Below are 22,035 nucleotides of genomic sequence, written 5' to 3' on the forward strand. Positions count from 1 at the left end.
AGGGTGCCACTATATGAACAGGGTGCCATTTCTGACGCAATGCATGATTTACAAAGACAGACTCCAATGAAGAGATTTGGAGAAACCACAGCAAATAGGTGAAAACCAATCTGCAATTTTCATCTCACAAAGACATAAGTTTTTCTCTGGTTTAGATTTAGAGATGGAGGGTAACACCTGGGTCAGTAACACCTGAGTAGATTATAAACTGTTATTTTTTCTCTTCTGACAGACGTGCGAGTGTGTGTCAGTACACAATCTATCACTATTATATTCGACAGACTATTACTATAGCTAATACCATCTGTCTGTGTCTCAGAGATGAGTGTAGGTTGTGACACGGCTCTCTTATTTGCATGACAGAAGAGGAGACATCAGGTACTGTATTGTGCTGGAAACCTCTACGCCTCCTAAACAGAGACCTGGAAAAGCCAGAAGCTGGTTGAGCTGGTATTAGACTGGTCCCATGACAAATCTGTACTGTGATAATAGTTTGTGATAGTCTTGCTTATTCCTAAAATTTTACAGATCAGAACATGACTGAGGAATAACCTTTTCACACCCTCTCACCTTTTCTCTCACTAATTAATATATGAATCAATTAATCAGTCAATATGTCTCCTCTCTGTCAGGGCGTGTGTGGGGGCGAGGGACCCGTATTGTGGCTGGGACCTGGTGTTGAGGAAGTGCACCACACTGGAGGAGAGCGTCAGCATGAGCCAATGGGAACAGAGCATCACTAAGTGCCCTGTGAGTACCCAAAATGCACTGTACCATACACGCACGCACGCACACACACACACACACACACACACACACACACACACACACACACACACACACACACACACACACACACACACACACACACACACACACACACACACACACACACACACACACACACACACACACACAAAGAGAAATGCATTCTCTCCCCAGCAAAGCCTCAATCAATCTCCCCTGTCTTTGCGATCATTAGCTAATTCGCAACAGTTCGCCCCATTCATTCTGTCCACTCCCAATTCCGGGGGATTGATTTCACGGCGACCCCGCTTAATGAAACGGTAATTGACGTGTATCTGACAGACATCTATTCTTGGGCGGTGACCATTGGCAGTGTTGAGTGCTGGTCTAGTCTTGTATGTGGTTTCATGTTCAACAGGTTATTTGGCACTACTAGACAGCCCACTGCATTTGTTGGCGAACACACACACACACACACACACACACACACACACACACACACACACACACACGCACACACACACACACACACACACACACACACACACACCAAAGCATTACTTATCCAGAATCTTTCAAGTTCACCGACAGACCTAAGGAGCACTCTCTACTGATCAGAGAGCACTGGCTGTCTCCTTCTGATTACATAATAGTCAACTAAAAGACAGTGTAAACAGAGACACTATTGCAGGTGTCGTCGCCTGTGCTCTGGCTATTCTTAGCGCCTTTTAATTGCTCAGACACAACTGCCAAAGACAAGAAGGGAGCGTGTATTTGCTTATGTAACCTTTATATAGCCAGTATTTGAAAATGAGAAAAAATTCTGTTCCAATAATGACCTGCTAGCCAGCGGAACAATGGAGTCCTGTGTTGCCCAGACAAACTGTGATCCATTTGGTTATTATTGTAGGACTTCCATGGCTATTAAAGCAGACTGACAACTAGCAGTCCAAATGCACGTAACTGTTGGACAGGACTGGAATATTGGGGACAAAATGACTGCAAAGTCAATGACGCTTTTGTGAAGCTGCGTAGATTTATTTCCCATACATTACTCTAATCAGCTTTTGTGATTAACATGGTTTCTTTAAAATGGAACTGAACTTTCCGAGAACTTAGAGGAGGGATGAAGTCATATTTGACATGTTTTTGTGGTTAAGATTTGGATAGGATCTTGTTCCAAGGTGTAATGTGTACCACAGTGAGTTGGTAGAAAGGAGACAGCTTTACCAACCTATTCACAAAACCATCTGGTGTTTGGGACTGGACTCCCTGTGGAAATAAACAATATAGAAAGAGGTGTGTTTTTGGTGAAGTAAAATAAATCTTAGTCACCATGTTCACCGAATGTGTCTTTTAGGCATTAAAAGTACAAATGGAACTGAAATAGAATGGAAGCATTCTATTCGCCTTGTGCTTTTAACTAACGCAAACTGAAATGGAATGGAACCATTCTGTTCCTTCCCCCTCTACAGCACATGTCAAACCCAAGAATAAAACAATGCACTTCATCTTATAAGTGAGAAACAATAGAAATGTCTGCTGATACAATTACACTGAGGCCGTGAAATTATAAATTATTATTGATGTGATGTTCCCAAGTGTATATTAAATACAAACACTTTTTTTCATAAACAATTGTTTTATCTAGCTCCCCTTGCCACGGCAGCTAAATATCACTATTTTGTCCATCCCTCTATTCTAACCTTTAATTTCATTAGCAGATTACACACTTCTTTATCAGTCTTACAGTAAAAGAGGATGTTAATATCTTCTAATAGAGATTCAATATAGCTCTCTCTCTCTCCCTTTCTTCATTCGATTTCAATTTAAGGGATTTATTGGCATGGGAAACATTAGTTTACATTGCCAAAGCAAGTGAAATAGATAATAAATAAAGTAAAATAAACAATAAAAAATGAACAGTGAAATTTACACTCACAAAAGTTCCAAAAGAATAAAGACATTTCAAATGTCATATTATGACTGTGTACAGTGTTATAATGATGTTCAAATAGTTAAAGTACAAAAGGGAAAATAAATAAACATAAATATAGGTTGTATTTAGAATGGTGTTTGTTCTTCACTGGTTGCCCGTTTCTTGTGCAAGGCTATGCTCACTGAGTTTGTACCTTTCAAATATTTCCTTCATTTTGGGTCAGTCACGGTGGTCAGGTATTCTGCCACTGTGTACTCTCTGTCTAGGGCCAAATAGCATTCTAGTTTGCTCTGTTTTTTCCCCGTAAATTCTTTCCAATGTGTCAAGTAATTATCTTTTTTATTTTCGAATGATTTGGTTGAGCCCCAGGACCAGCTTGAGCCCCAGGACCAGCTTGCTTAAGGGGCTCTTCTCCAGGTTAATTTCTCTGTAGGTAATGGCTTTGTTATAGAAGGTTTGGGAATCGCTTCCTTTAAGGTGGTTGAAGAATTTAACGTCTCTTTCTGGATTTTGATAATTAGCGGGTATCGGCCTAATTCTGCTCTGCATGCATTAGTTGGTGTTTTACGTTGTACACAGAGGATATTTTTGCAGAATTCTGCATACTTTCTCTCAATTTGGTGTTTGTCCCATTTTGTGAATTATTGGTTGGTGAGTGGACCCCAGACCTCACAACCATAAAGGACAATGGATTCTATTACTGATTCAAGTATTTTTAGCCAGATCCAAATTGGTATGTAGAATTTTATGTTGCTTTTTATGGCATAGAAGGCCCTTCTTGCATTGTCTCTCAAATCGTTCACAGCTTTGTGGAAGTTACCTATGGTTTTTAGGTTGAGGTATGTATAGTTTTTTTTATGCTCTAGAGCAACAGTGTCTAGATGGAATTTGTATTCGTGGTCCTGGCAATTGGACCTTTTTTGGAACACCATTATTTTTGTCTTACATAATCTGTCCAGAAGATCTAGGTGCTGCTGTAGGCCCTCCTTTGTTGGGGACAGAAGCACTAGATCATCAGCAAACAGTAGACATTTTCTTGATTCTTTCCTTGGTCTTTTCTTTACATTTTTATTTTCTATGGTGGAGGGTTAACGCACTGTTAGTTTAGCCGTACCCATTGTTTGTTTGTTTTAAGTTAGGGAGGAAGAGGACAGTTTCCTGGGGTTTTGAACGGTGTGGTGTGCGCGATTGCTTCGCAGCCTAGCTCGGAAGAAACACTGTTGTTACAGCATGGATCCAGGTGTGTTCCTGAGGTTGGAGTTAAGATGGAGGATCTGCTCACGGTCGGCGAAAAGGTAGGAGCTGAATCTATTCCGCATCCAGAATGAACAAAGAGGTGGTTGTGTTCATGAAAAGAGTACATTTGTTGGGTATGCTGATTGCTAGTGGAATATTTGTAAGAGATGTGTTGCTGCTGATTTCTCCTCTTTCGCCTCCTTCAACTAGGGTGGTAGTTGCGAATCTGCCTCAGTTTATTACGGATGATCAGATACGGAAAGAGTTGAGTCGGTTTGGTAAGTTTGCTAGAATTTTTTGTGTACTGTCGGCAGGTTTTCAGAAGATGCCGTTAAGCATGTTGTTTCGTTCCAGAGGAAAGTGTTCCTGTTTCTGAATAACAATGAGCAACATTTAAATGTGCATTTTAAAGTGAGGCATGGGGAGGGGCTCTACGCGGGGTTGGCCAGCACAGATAGTCTACGGTGCTTTGAGTGTGGGGATTTGGGACATAAGAGCGTTAAGTGCCCACATAAAGGCCATAGACAAGGTGAGGGTACACCCACCAGTGGGGGAAATCGAGGTCAACGTGCAGGTGCCATGAGACGCAGGCAGCAGAGGCTGGGCCTAGTCATGCTATAGATCAGGGGTGGGCAATTTCAGTCCTCGAGGGCTTGATTGGTGTCACAGTTTTGCCCCAGCCCCAGCTAACACACCTGACTCCAATAATGACCTAATCATGGTCTTCAGTTTAGAATGCAATTTGATTAATCAGCTGTGTTTGCTAGGGAGGGAGAAAAAGTGTAACACCAATCAGGCCCTCGAGGACTGGAGTTGCCCCCCCCCCCCCCCCCCCCCCCCCCTGTTATATTTATTTATTTATTTACCAGGTAGGCAAGTTGAGAACAAGTTCTCATTTACAATTGCGACCTGGCCAAGATAAAGCAAAGCAGTTCGACACATACAACAACACAGAGTTACACATGGAGTAAAACAAACATACAGTCAATAATACAGTAGAAAAATAAGTCTATACAATGTGAGTAAATGAGGTGAGATAAGGGAGGTAAAGGCAAAAAAAGGCCATGGTGGCGAAGTAAATTGAATATAGCAAGTAAAACACTGGAATGGTAGATTTGCAGTGGAAGAATGTAGTAGGGGGAGAGGTAGTTGTTTGGGCTAAATTATAGATGGGCTATGTACAGGTGCAGTATTCTGTGAGCTGCCCTGACAGCTAGTGCTTAAAGCTAGTGAGGGAGATAAGTGTTTCCAGTTTCAGAGATTTTTGTAGTTCATTCCAGTCATTGGCAGCAGAGAACTGGAAGGAGAGGCGGCCAAAGGAAGAATTGGTTTTGGGGGTGACCAGAGAGATATACCTGCTGGAGTGCGTGGTACAGGTGGGTGCTGCTATGGTGACCAGCGAGCTGAGATAGAGGGAACTTTACCTAGCAGGGTCTTGTAGATGACCTGAAGCCAGTGGGTTTGGCGACGAGTATGAAGCGAGGGCCAGCCAACGAGAGCGTACAGGTCGCAGTGGTGGGTAGTATATGGGGCTTTGGTGACAAAACGGATGGCACTGTGATAGACTGCATCCAATTTATTGAGTAGAGTATTGGAGGCTATTTTGTAAATGACAACGCCGAAGTCGAGGATCGGTAAGATGGTCAGTTTTACAAGGGTATGTTTGGCAGCATGAGTGAAGGATGCTTTGTTGCGAAAAAGGAAGCCAATTCTAGATGTAACTTTGGATTGGAGATGTTTGATGTGAGTCTGGAAGGAGAGTTTACAGTCTAACCAGACACCTAGGTATTTGTAGTTGTCCACATATTCTAAATCAGAACCGTCCAGAGTAGTATTGTTGGACGGGCGGGCAGGTGCAGGCAGCGATTGGTTGAAGAGCATGCATTTAGTTTTCCTTATATTTAAGAGCAATTGGAGGCCATGGAAGGAGAGTTGTATGGCATTGACGCTCGTCTGGAGGGTTGTTAACACAGTGTCCAAAGAAGGGCCGGAAGTATACAGAATGGTGTCGTCTGCGTAGAGGTGGATCAGAGACTCACCAGCAGCAAGAGCGACATCATTGATGTATACAGAGAAGAGAGTCGGTCCAAGAATTGAACCCTGTGGCACCCCCATAGAGACTGCCAGAGGCCCGGACAACAGGCCCTCCGATTTGACACACTGAACTCCATCATAGAAGTAGTTGGTGAACCAGGCGAGGCAATCATTTGAGAAACCAAGGCTATCGAGTCTGCCGATGAGGATGTGGTGATTGACAGAGTCGAAAGCCTTGGCCAGGTCAATGAATACGGCTGCACAGTATTGTTTCTTATCGATGGCGGTTAGGATATCGTTTGGGACCATGAGCGTGGCTGAGGTGCACCCATGACCAGCTCTGAAACCAGATTGCATAGTGGAGAAGGTATGGTGGGATTCGAAATGGTCGGTAATCTGTTTGTTGACTTGGCTTTCGAAGACCTTAGAAAGGCAGGGTAGGATAGATATAGGTCTGTAGCAGTTTGGGTCAAGAGTGTCCCCCCTTTGAAGAGGGGAATGACTGCAGTTGCTTTCCAATCTTTGGGAATCTCAGATGACACGAAAGAGAGGTTGAACAGGCTAGTAATAGGGGTTGCAACAATTTCGGCAGATAATTTTAGAAAGAAAGGGTCCAGATTGTCTTGCCCAGCTGATTTGTAGGGGTCCAGATTTTGCAGCTCTTTCAGAACATCAGCTGACTGGATTTGGGAGAAGGAGAAATGGGGAAGGCTTGAGCGAGTTGCTGTGGGGGGTACAGTGCTGTTGACCAGGGTAGGGTTAGCCAGGTGGAAAGCATGGCCAGCCGTAGAAAAATGCTTTTTGAAATTCTCAATTATAGTGGATTTATCGGTGGTGACAGTGTTTCCTGTCCTCAGTGCAGTTGGCAGCTGGGAGGAGGTGTTCTTATTCTCCATGGACTTTACAGTGTCCCAGAACTTTTTTGAGTTTGTGTTGCAGGAAGCAAATTTCTGCTTGAAAGAGCTAGCCTTGGCATTTCTAACTGCCTGTGTATATTGGTTTCTAGCTTCCCTGAAAAGTTGCATATCACGGGGGCTGTTCGATGCTAATGCAGAACGCCATAGGATGTTTTTGTGTTGGTTAAGGGCAGTCAGGTCAGGAGAGAACCAAGGGCTATATCTGTTCCTGGTTCTAAATGTCTTGAATGGGGCATGCTTATTTAAGATGGTGAGGAAGGCATTTAAAAAAAATAACCAGGCATCCTTTACTGACGGGATGGGCTCAATATCCTTCCAGGATACCCCGGCCAGGTCGATTAGAAAGGCCTGCTCGCTGAAGTGTTTCAGGGAGCGTTTGACTGTGATGAGTGGAGGTCGTTTGACCTCTGACCCATTACGGATGCAGGCAATGAGGCAGTGATCGCTGAGATCTTGGTTGAAAACAGCAGAGGTGTATTTAGAGGGCAAGTTGGTAAGGATGATATCTATGATGGTGACCGTGTTTACGGCTTTGGGGTGGTACCTGGTAGGTTCATTGATAATTTGTGTGAGATTGAGGGCTTAGATTGTAGGATAGATTGTAGGATGGCTGGGGTGTTAAGCATGTTCCAGTCTAGGTCGCCTAGCAGCACGAGCTCTGAAGATAGATGGGGGGCAATCAGTTCACATATGGTATCCAGAGCACAGCTGGGGACAGAGGGTGGTCAATAACAGGTGGCAACGGTGAGCGACTTGTTTTTAGAGAGGTGGATTTTTAAAAGTAGAAGTTCAAATTGCATGGGTACAGACCTGGATAGTAGGACAGAACTCTGCAGGCTACCTTTGCAGTAGATTGCAACACCGCTCCCCTTGGCCGTTCTATCTTGTCTGAAAATGTTGTAGTTAGGAATGGAGATTTCAGAATTTTTGGTGGTCTTCCTAAGCCAGAATTCAGACACGGCTAGAACATCCGGGTTGGCAGTGTATGCTAAAGCAGTGAATAAAACAAACTTAGGGAGGAGGCTTCTAATGTTAACATGCATGAAACCAAGGCTATTACGATTACAGAAGTCATCAAAAGAGAGCGCCTGGGGAATAGGAGTGGAGCTAGGCACTGCAGGGCCTGGATTCACCTCTACATCACCAGAGGAACAGAGGAGGAGTAGGATAAGGGTACGGCTAAAAGCTATGAGAATTGGTCGTCTAGAACGTCCGGAACAGAGTGTAAAAGAAGGTTTCTGGGGGCAATAAAATAGCTTCAAGGTATAATGTACAGACAAAGGTATGGTAGGATACCTTTGTGGGGGTGTTAAGCAACATCATTAAGCAGTTTGACCTGGTGGATGTTTGGAGATCTAGACATCCCAACACAAGACAGTATACATGGGTGAAGGTCTTTGGGACTAGGGTGAAAGTAGCCAGACTAGATCAGAGCAATAGGCTGTTGGGCACTACCATTCTCCCGGTGGGTTTTTCGGATCACCACATAACCGTAGCTCGGCTGTCTATTTAACCAGGGCCTCTGTAGGCATCCTATTAGAAGTTTAATGTAAAGCTTTTACAAGATGTTTTACAAGATGCCAGTTTTTTTCTCAGGTTTCCAGACTTTTTGGGAAAGTTGTGGGCAGCACAGAGAGGAGTCTGAGTCAATGATGGGATGTGGGAAAAGTCCAAATTCAGCTTTTCTGTCAACAGTATACAGCTCTCTCATCCTCAGAGGCTAGGAGAGTATTGGGGGAACTCGAGCGTAGTATCAGTGGAGTGGAGGTAGAGCTGGTGGGGCAATGCAATGTAGGCCTCCAGGCTAATTTAGCTGAATTACGTAGGGACATTGGGAGTTTTTTCAAGGTTAAAGCAAAGGGAGCACTTGTAAGAGCTAGGTTCTCCATGCTCCCAGCTCCTTCTTCTTTGGTTTGGAAAGACAGAGCGGTGAAGCCAAGGGTATGCATTGTCTGCGGTTGTCGGATGAGCGGGTGATCCCTGTGGTGGGGGAGATGCGGGAGCGGACTGTGGAGTTTTACACTGAGTTGTATAGGGCAGAATTGTGTGATCCTATGTGTGGTCAGGTTTTGTTTGCAGAACTCCCTAAGCTCTCTCTGGCACTGATGAATGAAATGGACATTCCCCTGTTGTCCCATGAACTGGCAGAGGCCATAACCAAGATGTCCCCCGGCCGAGCACTGGGGGTCGAAGGACTCCCAGTGGAGTTTTATTTAAAAATTCTGGGGAATAATAAAGACTATAGTACACAAGGACCAGACTTATTGCGTACCGGGTCGCTCAATCACGGACAACTTGTCCTTAATCAGGGACAAGTTGGACTTATCAAGAGTTTCTAATGTGAACTGGTCTCTTTAGACCAAGAGAAGGCTTTTGATAGAGCGGGCCATGATAATCTGTTTAACCTGTCTAGGATGAGGGTGCCGCTAGCGGCACTCCCCCCCCACCCCCACTGAAAAACCAGTGCCGCAAAATTCAAAAAAAATATTTTTTTTAAATATTTAACTTTCACACATTAAAGTCCAATACAGCTAATGAAAGACACAGATCTTGTGAATCCAGCCAACATGTCCGATTTTTAAAATGTTTTACAGGGAAGACACAATATGTAAAGATGTACATCTATTACCTAAAAACACATTAGCATAATCCACCATCTTTTATTTGTCCACCAACACCAGTAGCTATCACCAATTCGGCTAAACTAAGATATTTATAGCCCCTAACCAACAAAAAAACTCATCAGATGACAGTCTGATAACATATTTATGGTATGGGATAGGTTTTGTTAGAAAAAAGTGCATATTTCAGGTAGATGGCATAGGTTACAATTGCACCCACCGTCACAAATGGACTAGAATAACCACATAGAGCAACGTGTTTACCTACTTACTAATCATCAAACATTTCGTAAAAATACACAGCATACACTAATCGAAAGACACAGATCCTGTGAACACAGACAATATTTCAGATTTTCTAAGTGTCTTACAGCGAAAACACAATAAATCGTTATATTAGCATAGCACATAGCACATAGCAGCCCAGCATTGATTCTAGCCAAAGTGAGCGATAACGTCAACATCGCCAAAATATATTAATTTTTTCACTAACCTTCTCAGAATTCTTCAGATGACACTCCTGTAACATCATATTACACAATCCATATAGAGTTTGATCGAAAATGTTTATATTTAGCCACCAAAATCATGGTTAGACAATGTGAAATGTAGCCCAGCTGGTGAGAAAATGTCCGTGCGCCATATTAGACAGTGATCTACTCTTATACATAAATACTCATAAACGTGACTAAAAAATAAAGGGTGGACAGGGATTGATAGACAATTTAATTCTTAATACAATCGCGGAATTACATTTTTTAAATTATCCTTACTTTTCAATACAGTTTGCGCCAAGCGAAGCTACGTCAAAAAACATGGCGTCCTAAGCCACTAACATTTTTCGACAGAAACACGATTTATCATAATAAAAATGTCCTACTTTGAGCTGTTCTTCCATCAGTATCTTGGGCAAAGGATCCTTTCTTGGGTCTAATCGTCTTTTGGTGGAAAGCTGTCCTCTTGCCATGTGGAAATGCCAACTGCGTTCGGGATGAACTGGAAGCGTGCCCAGCAATTCACAGCGTTTCAGAAATAAATGTCCCAAAATCGCACTAAACGGATATAAATTGCTATAAAACGCTTTAAATTAACTACCTTATGATGTTTTTAACTCCCATAACGAGTAGAAACATGACCAGAGTAATATTACTCCCTCCACTAATGCTTGGAACAAGTGCGGGTCGATGTCCTCCATGCGCATTATGCAGCAAGAAAAGAGTTCCTAGCTACAGGGTTTTTTAATTTGTAGTGCCTGTGAACGCGCAATCGACCCCATTCAAATCGTCATCACGTAAAGGCATCCAGGGGAAGACGTAAGCAGTGTCCGTATACTCATAGCAATAACTGCGGCCTTTTAACTGACTCCAGATCAGGGGCCAAAATTTCTGAAATCTGACTCCATGTCAGGGAAATTGCTGTAGAATGACTTCTGTTCCACTTAGAGACAAAATTTCAACTCCTATAGAAACTATAGACTGTTTTCTATCCAATAATAATAATAATATGCATATTGTACGATCAATAATTTTGTGGGAAGCCGTTTCAAAAATTACACGATTAGCATAAATAGTGACAACAGCGCCCCCATCCTCAACAGGTTAATGTGATGTTTGAGTTTGGGGAAAGGTTTTTGGCTTGTGTGAAGATGTGAATGCTGGGGCGTCATGTATGGTCAAGGTGGGAGTGGGGCTCAGTAGGTCATTCTGGGTGAGACAGGGCATTAGACAATGATTCCCTCTATCTGGGCAGTTATATACACTAGCCATTGAGCCTTTTTTGGGCCTCCTACGCAGGAGACTGCAGGGAATGTGCTGGACAGGCATATCAGTGTCGGCGTATGCAGATGACGTTTCTGTGATGGTCAGGGATGGGCAGGATATGCAGGGACTAGAGACTAGTCTGAAGGTATACGAGGGAGCTTTGTCAGCTAAGGTGAACTGGGGCAAGAGCAAAGCTCTATTATGTGGGGCATGGAGAGATAGCCCCCCCCCCCCCTGCTTCCAGGGAGTTTGCAGAGGGTTGTGAAGGGCTTAACATTTTGGGGGTGTACCTGGGCTCACAGAGGTGGGTCAAGAAGAACTGGGAGTGGCTTTCACAGGCAGTGGTGTCAAGACTGGTCAGGTGGCTCCTGTCCCAAGTGTCATATAGCGGGAAGGTGCTGATAATCAACAACCTGGTAGCATCCTCCCTGTGGTATAAACTGGCTGTCCTCAACCCCCCCTGCCGGTCTGATCAAAGATCTGCAATGCAAGCTGGTGGATTTTTTTCTGGTCAGGCCATCACTGGCACTCCACGGAGGAGGACAGGGCCTGGTGGAACTGGAGAGCAGGGTGGCTGCATTCCAACTATAGGCGTCGCAGAGACTGCTGTACCATACTGAGGTCGGATGGAGAGAACCAGCATACGTGCTGCTGAGGAGAGCTGGTGGATTAGGGTTGGACTGGCAGCTCCTCCTCATGAGGCTGGAGAGGCTGAGTACAGCAGGTCTCTCAGATTTTTTTCTCTGCGGTTCTGAGGGCCTGGCAGCTGCTAAGGACCACACGAGAAGGGGGTGTGGAGCCTTGGCTGTCGGTGTGGGAGGAGCCTATCTTCCACAATTCAGTCATCCTTTTGAGATCGGTTCAATCGGCCATCCTGCAGAAGCGACTGATGGCAGCGGGTTTACTAAAGCTCGGTGACCGGGAGGAGGAGTGGAAAACCCCGGAAGTTCTGGCACAACAAAAAGGACTAACATCTCTTAGGCTGTAGATATTCCAGACCACGTATTCACCCTGCACACCCTAATTGACAAACAAACAAACCAAAACAAAGGCAAAGTTTTCTCATGCTTTATTGATTTCAAAAAAGCCTTTGACTCAATTTGGCATGAGGGTCTGCTATACAAATTGATTGAAAGTGGTGTTGGGGGAAAAACATACAACATTATAGAATCCATGTACACACACGCATTACTTTCCACAGGGCCGTGGGGTGAGACAGGGATGCAGCTTAAGCCCCACCCTCTTCAACATATATATCAACGAATTGGCGACGGCACTATAACAGTCTGCAGCACCCGGCCTCACCCTACTAGAATCTGAAGTCAAATGTCTACTGTTTGCTGATGATCTGGTGCTTCTGTCCCCAACCAAGGAGGGCTCACAGCAGCACCTAGATCTTCTGCACAGATTCTGCCAGACTTGTGCCATGACAGTAAATCTCAGTAAGACAAAAATAATGGTGTTCCAAAAATGGTCCAGTCGCCAGGACCACAAATACAAATACCATCTAGACACCGTTCCCCTAGAGCACACAATAAACAATACATACCTCGACCTAAACATCAGCGCCACAGGTAACTTCCACAAAGCTGTGAACAATCTGAGACACAGGTCTGCTCACCAACCAAGAATTCACAAAATGGGACAAATACCAAATTGAGACTCTGCATGCAGAATTCTGTAAAAATATCCTCTGTGTACAACGTAAAACACCAACTAATGCATGCAGAGCAGTTTTAGGCCGAAACCCCTAATTATCAAAATCTAGAAAGAGACGTTTTCAATTCCACAACCACCTAAAAGGAAGCGATTTCCAAACCTTCCATAACAAAGCCATCACTTACAGAGAAATTAACCTGGAGAAGAGTCCCCTAAGCAAACACAAACAGACCCCACAGAGCTCCAGGACAGCAACACAATTAGACCCAACTAATCATGAGAAAACAAAAATATTACTTGACACATTGGAAAGAAAAAAACAGAGCAAACTAGAATGCTATTTGGCCCTAAACAGAGAGTACACAGTGGCAGAATACCTGACCACTGTGACTGACCCAATCTTAAGGAAATCTGACTGTGTACAGACTCAGTGATTATAGCCTTGCAATTGAGAAAGGCCGCCGTAGGCAGACCTGGCTCTCAAGAGAGACAGGCTATGTGCACACTGTCCACAAAATGAGGTGGAAACTGAGCTGCACTTCCTAACCTCCTGCCAAATGTATGACCATATTAGAGACACATATTTCCCTCAGATTACACAGATCCACAAAGAATTTGAAAACAAACAAATACCACAGTGTGCCATCACAGTAGCAATATTTGTGACCTGATTCCACAAGAAACGGGCAACCAGTGAAGAACAAACACCATTGTAAATACAACATATATTTATGTGTATTTATTTTCCCTTTTGTACTTTAATTATTTAATTAATTATTAATTATTATTTAATTATCACATTGTTACAACACTGTATATAGACTTAATATTCTGTGAGTGAAATGTTTACTGTTAATGTTAATTGTTTATTTCACTTTTGTTTATTATATATTTCACTCGCTTTGGCAATGTTAACATATGTTTCCCATGCCAATAAAGCCCTTGAATTGAATTGATTCCTGGAGGAGGTCCAGGAGGCACTGACTGAGCCGTTAAGGGGGGTGTTTGAGCGGCCAAGGGGGGAGGGGCCACCAATGTTTCCGCCAGTGCAGGTGACGGCAGAGACTGGGGACTGGCAAGGGGGATGGAGGACTTGTTGGATTTTAACACTCCGAGCCTCTGAGGAGGTGGGAGGTAAAGCCTTCTACAAGCTCTGCATTAAGGTGAGGAACATTAGGAGCCTAACAGGAGTAAAGGCACATCAGAGGCAGGGGGTATGTGGGGCAGAGAGTATGGTGGGTTTTAGATGGAGGGCGCTCTACAAACCCCCAGTACCAAAGAGGTCAGGGGACCTCCAGTGGAGGGTTCTACATGGAGCCTGGCCACTAGTAGCTGGTTGGCACGGGTCGACTCGGGAGTCGGACAGGGGTGTCCTTTCTGTGTCATGAGTGAAACTGTATCGTGTGTTTTCTGTGTGTTCAGGTTAATGCCATTAATGTCTCTGTTGTAATGTCTGTGTGAGAGGTTGGGGGTGGAGTTTACTGTCGGGATGTTTATAATGGGGCCCAGGTACCCGAATAAGGAAAAGGCCTAATATGTGTTGTTGAATTTTCTGTTTGCTCAGGCAAAGTTGGCTATTTGGCTAACAAGGAGAAACAGGGTCAAAGGTGGGGGGATAACAGACCCTTACTAGTATTTAATGGGATGGTCTCTGTGTGCCTTAGGGTGGAATTTGAGTTCTATAAAATGATAAAAAGTGTTTAAGGAGATATGGTGTGTTTCGCTGGGGAAGATGGGTTGGATATACGATTGTAGAAGTAGTTAGGTTTTGGTTATTGAGATGTATGATGTTGTTTTGTGTCGTGGGGTAGAGGGCAAGGTGAGTATACAGCACAAGGCATATTTGTTTTTTAAAGGTGGGTGGGGGTGGTGAGGTTTTAATGAAATGAGGATGTATCATTAAAGAAAGACAAAAAGTCAAGTCTCTCTCTCTCCCTTTCTCTCTCTCTCTCTCTCTCTCTCTCTCTCTCGCGCTCTCTCTCTCTCTCTCCCCTTCTTCCTCTCTCTGCTCTCTCTCTCTCTGCTCCCCCTCTCTCTCTGTATTATCTCTTTCCATTCACGAGAGTATGTTTCTCTCATTGAGATGTCTTCCAATTTAGACCGTCGACTGGGTTCAGTTAGCAATAAGAGAAGGGCAGACGCTATTTCAGTTCCCGCCAAAGCAGTGACACATCAAGCCTTCTCTCTCCTGTTGTTAAAATGCTCTTAGCATTTTTTAAATTAGCCGGAAATGTAACCATTACATGGCTCATATCACCTGTGGTTTTGAATGTCACACCATTTCTTTCCAGTTAGCCCGTACGGCCGGGCCGTCATTTGTAATACATTGCTATCGAAATTCTGCACTGTTTTCTGGTTTATACAAATGGACATTTGTATATGAGTAACTATGTGTGTGTATGTGAATATTTATTTCTCTCTCTCATCATTCATCATCCATTTCCCAGCTAAAGTACGTGTTTTGTCCCTTGTGGATTATACTTTAAAAAAAATCATACTATCTTTTTATTTATATATCTCGTTATTTGGATCTCAGAGTGTCCATATCTACATATCTGTAGTGACTACATTATTATTTATTACCCTTGTGGATATACCGTACATGAGTATATGGTTTAGTCAAACTTCCTGTTTGTGTATAGTTATCTCTCCCTCCTCTCCTTCCGCCTCAACTTTCTCCCCCCTATTCCAACTCCCTCCCTGTATTCCATCTCTCTCCATCTCTCTCCCCCTCTATCCTTCGTTCTTTTCTATTTACCTCCAACATAGTTCTAAGTATTTTCTTCCTCCTCTCTGTATTTTCCCCAGGTGCGTAATGTGACGGTGGATGGAGGGTTTGGGTCCTGGTCAGGCTGGGGGGCCTGTAGCAATACTGATGGGGGCAGTGCTGGGTCCTGTCTGTGTCGGACCAGGGCGTGTGATAACCCCACACCCCAGTGTGGGGGTCAGTCCTGTCATGGACTCAACGTGGAGGTGGCCAACTGCTCCAGGTATATGTCTGTCTGTCTGTCTGTCTGTCTGTCTGTCTGTCTGTCTGTCTGTCTGTCTGTCTGTCTGTCTTTTCATTTGTATTTGTCAATCTGCCCTTTTCTCACAAAGACACCACAAGCTTTCAGTTCATGTTATGGATAATACATGAAATAGAGTATATATTTCATTCGACAACAGAAACATTTTCCCAATAGCAAGCATTCTATCTTTCTCCACCGCCTCTCTCGTTGTGTGTGTAACCCTGTGGTCTGTGTTTCTCTATAGGAATGGAGCGTGGACCCCCTGGACTCTGTGGGCTCCCTGCAGTACCAGCTGTGGCATTGGCTTCCAGGTCCGCCAGAGGTCCTGCAGCAACCCCACTCCACGCCACGGAGGACGAGTGTGTGTGGGGCAGAACCGAGAGGAGAGGTACAGGACTCACACACATAAATTCATACACATGTACCTACGCACATAGCAACTTACACTCAACAGTAAATCCACAAAAGATCACCTCACACAGTCCCCTTGCTGGTGTGAGTGTCACAGAAGTCTTGAGTTCTTCATCTAGCCAGTCATACATTCTAATGTAAAATGTATGGCTGGAAGAAATTACTCGCTGTTGTCATAATCACTTCTGTCCGACTCTGACAGCCAATTAAGAGAGAGAGGGATGTTTCTGAGCCTGGTAATTATCTGAGTTCCAAACAGACGAGGGAAGCTGCATTCCTTCTGAAGCTCTGGATCCTCTGCTTTGGTCTGGAATAATCACCTCCAAAAAATATGTTTTGAAGGTTTCTAAGCAACCGATGTGGCCCTCTGAAATATGGGATTTGCAGAGAAAGAAAGTGAGAGAAGAAAAATAAAAGCGAGAGAACATGAAACAGTGCAGGTAGAGAAGGTCAACACGTCTACAGGTTGTTTGAAGTGAAACTTCTTTACCTGAAACTTTACAACAAAGTAAATAATAATATGAGAATAACTTCAGACAGATTCCTTAGTGTCTGGGTACTTTGTTCCTCTATATGTCATTTTTACATGGTCCATTTCATCATAATGAAGCATGGGGGACTTGGGCATTCTTTATATGAGACTCCAGGTTCTTTTAGCTACCCAGACATCATGCTGCTAATTTCATTGACCACCTCTGAAGGGGGGGAAAGAGGGAGGGGGATAGATAGAGAGAGAGAGACACACACACACCGAGAGCATGAGCTCCTGAGGTCTCCTGAAAAAATATAGAATTAGAGTTGGATGAATGTAGATAAACTTCAATTTTTTTCGCAAGGACTAATACAGGATACTAACCTCAGCACCTTCAATCCAAATCACAATTCCACACCGAAAACTTGATTTAAGACAAAATGACCTGAATGGACTATTCCTACCAAGGACTATCAAGAAAAAAACTTCTAACAAACCAAAACCTGCAGAGGAAACACAGCGGAACCTGGAAATACCATCTGCAACAACACTGAGTGAGTAAAGTTCAGTCTGAACCTACTTCTGAAGGCTAAAAGTAAAAGACAATAATCTCGAGGGAATTGTGTTATGTAAAGCTTAATAAATAATGCTACAAAGTACCAAGCTGCTAGGAAAGAAACTGAACTGATCAATTATCACTGAAGTGTGAAGTGAGAGGAGTGAAAACTCTTGAGCCTAACAATGGCAGGAGAGTTCCCCAGCTCCCCCACCCACCCAAATGTAGAGGCCTTTGAAGCCCCCATGTCTTATCCCTGTCCAGAGGTTATTAGAATACAGTACCCCGGGGATATTAAAAATACACTGCAAGGAATAAGTACAAAAAAGCTCTTCAAGGACAATCCAGGACACTATTTGCTGACTGCTACAAAGAGGGGGACGTAAGCAACTTAATTTTCCACACAGACCATCCCCTGGCATGGCACAGTGCTACAAAGGCACACTAGCCCTATGTCAAGAGTCTGAGAGAGCTGGCTGCTCTACGGACTGAGGTGAGAGAACTTAGAGGCACACATGGCACTGAATGAAGAGCTGAGAAAGCTGAGGTGTGACAGAGAAGCCAGCAGAACAGCCCGCCCCAGACCCCGACTCCAACACAACAATGGGACAGACAACACAGGACCCACCAACCCAACAGACCCCACCCCCTCCTAACAGCCCCCCTGTCAGCTCCCCTGATTGCTGTCTTGACAACCCCAACACATCCACTGAGAACATACAAAAGCTAGAGATTGTGCTCCTCATTGACTCATATGGCAAATACATTCAAGTGGATAAACTTTTTCACAAACACAAAGTGGCTAAGCTCTGGTGACCAAACACTAGGCATGCCCTGGAGCTGTTGTCAGGGGACAGACTAGGGTCCCCAGCCACATCATAATTCACATTGGCACAAATGACCTGAGAGCGCAGCAGGAAAGGGTGGCCACAGCACTCAAGGGAGTGATTGAAAAAACATCTTCCACTTTCCCCAAAGCACAAGTGGTTATCTCCACCCTGCAACCACAAAAATATTTTCACCCTGCCACCATACAGCATGTGAATGCAAGCATTTCACAAGACTGTGCCTCAAAACCTAATGCATACGTGGCCCACCACTCCACCCTGGACTTTACGACCAGGTCTACCTCTACAAGGCAGCCATCCCATTGTTTGCCAGGACCCTGAAGGACGACACCCTCAATCGTAGCTCCAGCACCCCACACAGGAGCAACAGAGCAATGGACACCCCTCCTAGACCAGCGAGATACCCTCGCAGACCTGCAAGACCCCGCCCTGAAGGACCTGCACTGAGACAACCCATGGCAAGAGGAACTACACCCAGAACACAGCATCACCAGCCACACCCCAACCAGCTAAGACCACCCCTGGCCACACTCTATATAGGCCCCCCCATATCAGACCTATGCCCCTTCTGCCCACCCCATGCCCCCCGCCCCTCGGCAAGGAACTCAAAATGACAGCAGGACATATGCCCAAGCCGTGAGCAGAGCAACAGGCCCAAACCCCAGTATTACACCCGCCCATATCCCATCCTGCGACCTAAGAGGTATGCATCAGATGGTCAACATGCTCTGCTCACACCTACTGTGATGGTCCGGGCCTAAACCACACAAAAACAAACACCAGACACTATGGAACACAAAGCTTTTACTATCTCATCCTGGAATATACCTGGTCTAAGGTCACCTGTCTTTGGCCTAAAGAGCAGGAACACAGACTTCATCAAAGAAATTGGAAATACAGACATTGTCATCCTACAAGACACATGGTATAGAGGAGATGGACCCACTGGTTGCCCTCTAGGTTACAGAGAGCTGGTAGTCCACCAAACTACCAGGTGGGAAACAGGGAAGATATTCAGGGGATATGCTAATTTGGTATAGAGCAGACCTAACCCACTCTATTAAATTAGTCAAAACAGGAACATTTTGCATCTGGCTAGAAATGAAAAAGGGAATTATCTAATCAGATAAAAATGTCCACATGTGTGCTACCTATATCCCCCCAATAGAATCCCCATATTTTAACGATGACAGCTTCTCCATCCTAGATGGGGAGATCAACCATTTCCAGGCCCAGGGACATGTACTAGTCTGTGGCGACCTAAATGCCAGAACTGTACAAGAACCTGACACCCTCACGGGGACAAACACCTACCTGGAGGTGACAACATTCCCTCCCCCATATGCCCCCCTAGACACAATTACGACAACATAACCAACAAAAACAGGTTACAACTCCTGCAGCTCTGTCGGACGCTGGGTATGTTCATAGTCAATGGTAGGCTTCAAGGGGACTCCTATGGTAGGTACACACATACAGTTGAAGTCGGAAGTTTACATACACCTTAGCCAAATACATTTATACTCAGTTTTTCACAATTCCTGACATTTCATCCTAGTAAAAATTCCCTGTCTTTGGTCAGTTAGGATCACCACTTTATTTTAAGAATGTGAAATGTCAGAATAAAGGTAGAGAGAATGATTTATTTCAGCTTTTATTTCTTTCATCACATTCCCAGAAGGTCATAGGTTTACATACACTCAATTAGTATTTGATAGCATTGCCTTTAAATTGTTTAACTTGGGTCAAACGTTTTGGGTAGCCTTCCACAAGCTTCCCACAATAAGTTGGGTGAATTTTGGCCCATTCCTCCTGACAGAGCAGGTGTAACTGAGTCAGGTTTGTAGGCCTCCTTGCTCGCACACGCTTTTTCAGTTCTGCCCACAGATCTTCTATGGGATTGAGGTCAGGGCTTTGTGATGGCCACTCCAATACCTTGACTTTGTTGTCCTTAAGCCATTTTACCACAACTTTGGAAGTATGCTTGGGGTCATTGTCCATTTGGAAGACCCATTTTCAACCAAGCTTTAACTTCCTGACTGATGTCTTGAGATGTTGCTTCAATATATCCACATAATTTTCCTTTCTCATGATGCCATCTATTTTGTGAAGTGGACCAGTCCCTCCTGCAGCAAAGCACCCCACAACATGATGCAAGCCACCCCCTTGCTTCACGGATGGGATGGTGTTCTTCGGCTTGCAAGCTTCCCCCATTTTCCTCCAAACATAATGATGGTCATTATGAACAAACAGTTCTATTTTTGTTTCATCAGACCAGAGGACATTTCTCCAAAAAGTACGATCTTTGTCCCTATGTGCAAACCGTAGTCTGGCTTTTTTAATGGCGGTTTTGGAGCAGTGGCTTCTTCCTTGCTGAGCGGCTTTTCAGGTTATGTCGATATAGGACTCGTTTTACTGTGGATATAGATACTTTTGTACCTGTTCCCTCCAATATCTTCACAAGGTCCTCTGCTGTTGTTCTGGGATTGATATTCACTTTTCGCACCAAAGTAGGTTCATCTCTAGGAGACAGAACACGTCTCCTTCCTGAGCGGTATCACGGCTGCGTGGTCCCATGGTGTTTATACTTGCGTACTATTGTTTGTACAGATGAACCTTCAGGCATTTGGAAATTGCTCCCAAGGATAAACCAGGCTTGTGGAGGTCTACAATTTTATTTCAGAGGTCTTGGCTGATTTATTTTATTTTTCCCTTGATGTCAAGCAAAGAGGCAGTGAGTTTGAAGGTAGGCCTTGAAATACATCCACAGCTACACCTCCAATTGACTCAAATGATGTCAATTAGCCTATCAGAAGCTTCTAAAGCCATGACATTCTCCCGAGCTGTTTAAAGGCACAGTCAACTTAGTGTATGTAAACTTCTGACCCACTGGAATTGTGATGTAGTGAATTATAAGTGAAATAATCTGTCTGTAAACAATTGTTGGAAAAATGACTTGTGTCATGCACAAAGTAGATGTCCTAACCGACTTGCCAAAACTATAGTTTGTTAACAAGAAATTTGTGGAGTGGTTGAATAACGAGTTTTAATGACTCCAATCTAAGTGTATGTAAACTTCCGACTTCAACTGTAGCTCATCTCTTGGCAATAGTACTGTAAACTACTTTATCACTGATCTCTGATGTGTAACTCTGTGTTGTTGTATGTGACGAATTGCTCTGCTTTATCTTGGCCAGGTCGCAGTTGCAAATGAGAACTTGTTCTCAACTAGCCTACCTGGTTAAATAAAGGTGAAATAAAATTTAAACAAATAAATCTCAACCCAGAATCTCTTAGAGCGTGCACAGTCCACTGACACCCCTATCAGATCATAGCAAAATCACACACTACTTGACAGAGTTTTGCTCGGTCATGAGGCATCAAAGACAAAGGAACTGAAAAATATTAAGAAATACTATAGATGGAAGGAGAGTAGTGTGGAAATCTACCAAAAAACAATAAGGCAACAACGAATTCAATCCCTTCTAGACAATTTCCTAGACAGAATGTTTCACTATAATAGTGAAGGTGTAAATCTAACAGTAGAAACCCTAAACAGTATATTTGACCTCTCAGCTTCCCTATTAAATCTAAAAATGTCAAGCAGACAACTTTAGAAAATGAAACAACAATAACAAATGGTTTGATGAAGAATGCAAAAAGCTAAGAAAGAAATTGAGAAACCGATCCAACAAAAAATTAGAGACCCACACAACCTGAGCCTACGGCTTTACTATGGTGAATCACTAAAACAATACAGAAATACACTACGGAAAATGAAGGAACAGCACGTTAGAAATCAGCTCAATGTAATTGAAGAATCC

The 22,035-nt window shown here is 43.9% G+C and overlaps 1 protein-coding gene across 1 annotated transcript in view; it reads left to right on the forward strand.

Annotated features, from left to right (window-relative positions):
- Positions 1-22,035, forward strand: part of sema5a (sema domain, seven thrombospondin repeats (type 1 and type 1-like), transmembrane domain (TM) and short cytoplasmic domain, (semaphorin) 5A) — a gene marked incomplete in the record, with an annotated part of 225,206 nt that overhangs the window by 139,415 nt on the left and 63,756 nt on the right. Inside the window, 3 exon segments of the mRNA XM_055881523.1 lie at positions 633-750; positions 15,722-15,903; positions 16,169-16,312. Of these exon segments, the coding sequence (XP_055737498.1) occupies positions 633-750; positions 15,722-15,903; positions 16,169-16,312 (444 nt within the window).

Source organism: Salvelinus fontinalis, chromosome 25 (assembly GCF_029448725.1).
Source record: "Salvelinus fontinalis isolate EN_2023a chromosome 25, ASM2944872v1, whole genome shotgun sequence".
NCBI lineage: Eukaryota > Metazoa > Chordata > Actinopteri > Salmoniformes > Salmonidae > Salvelinus > Salvelinus fontinalis.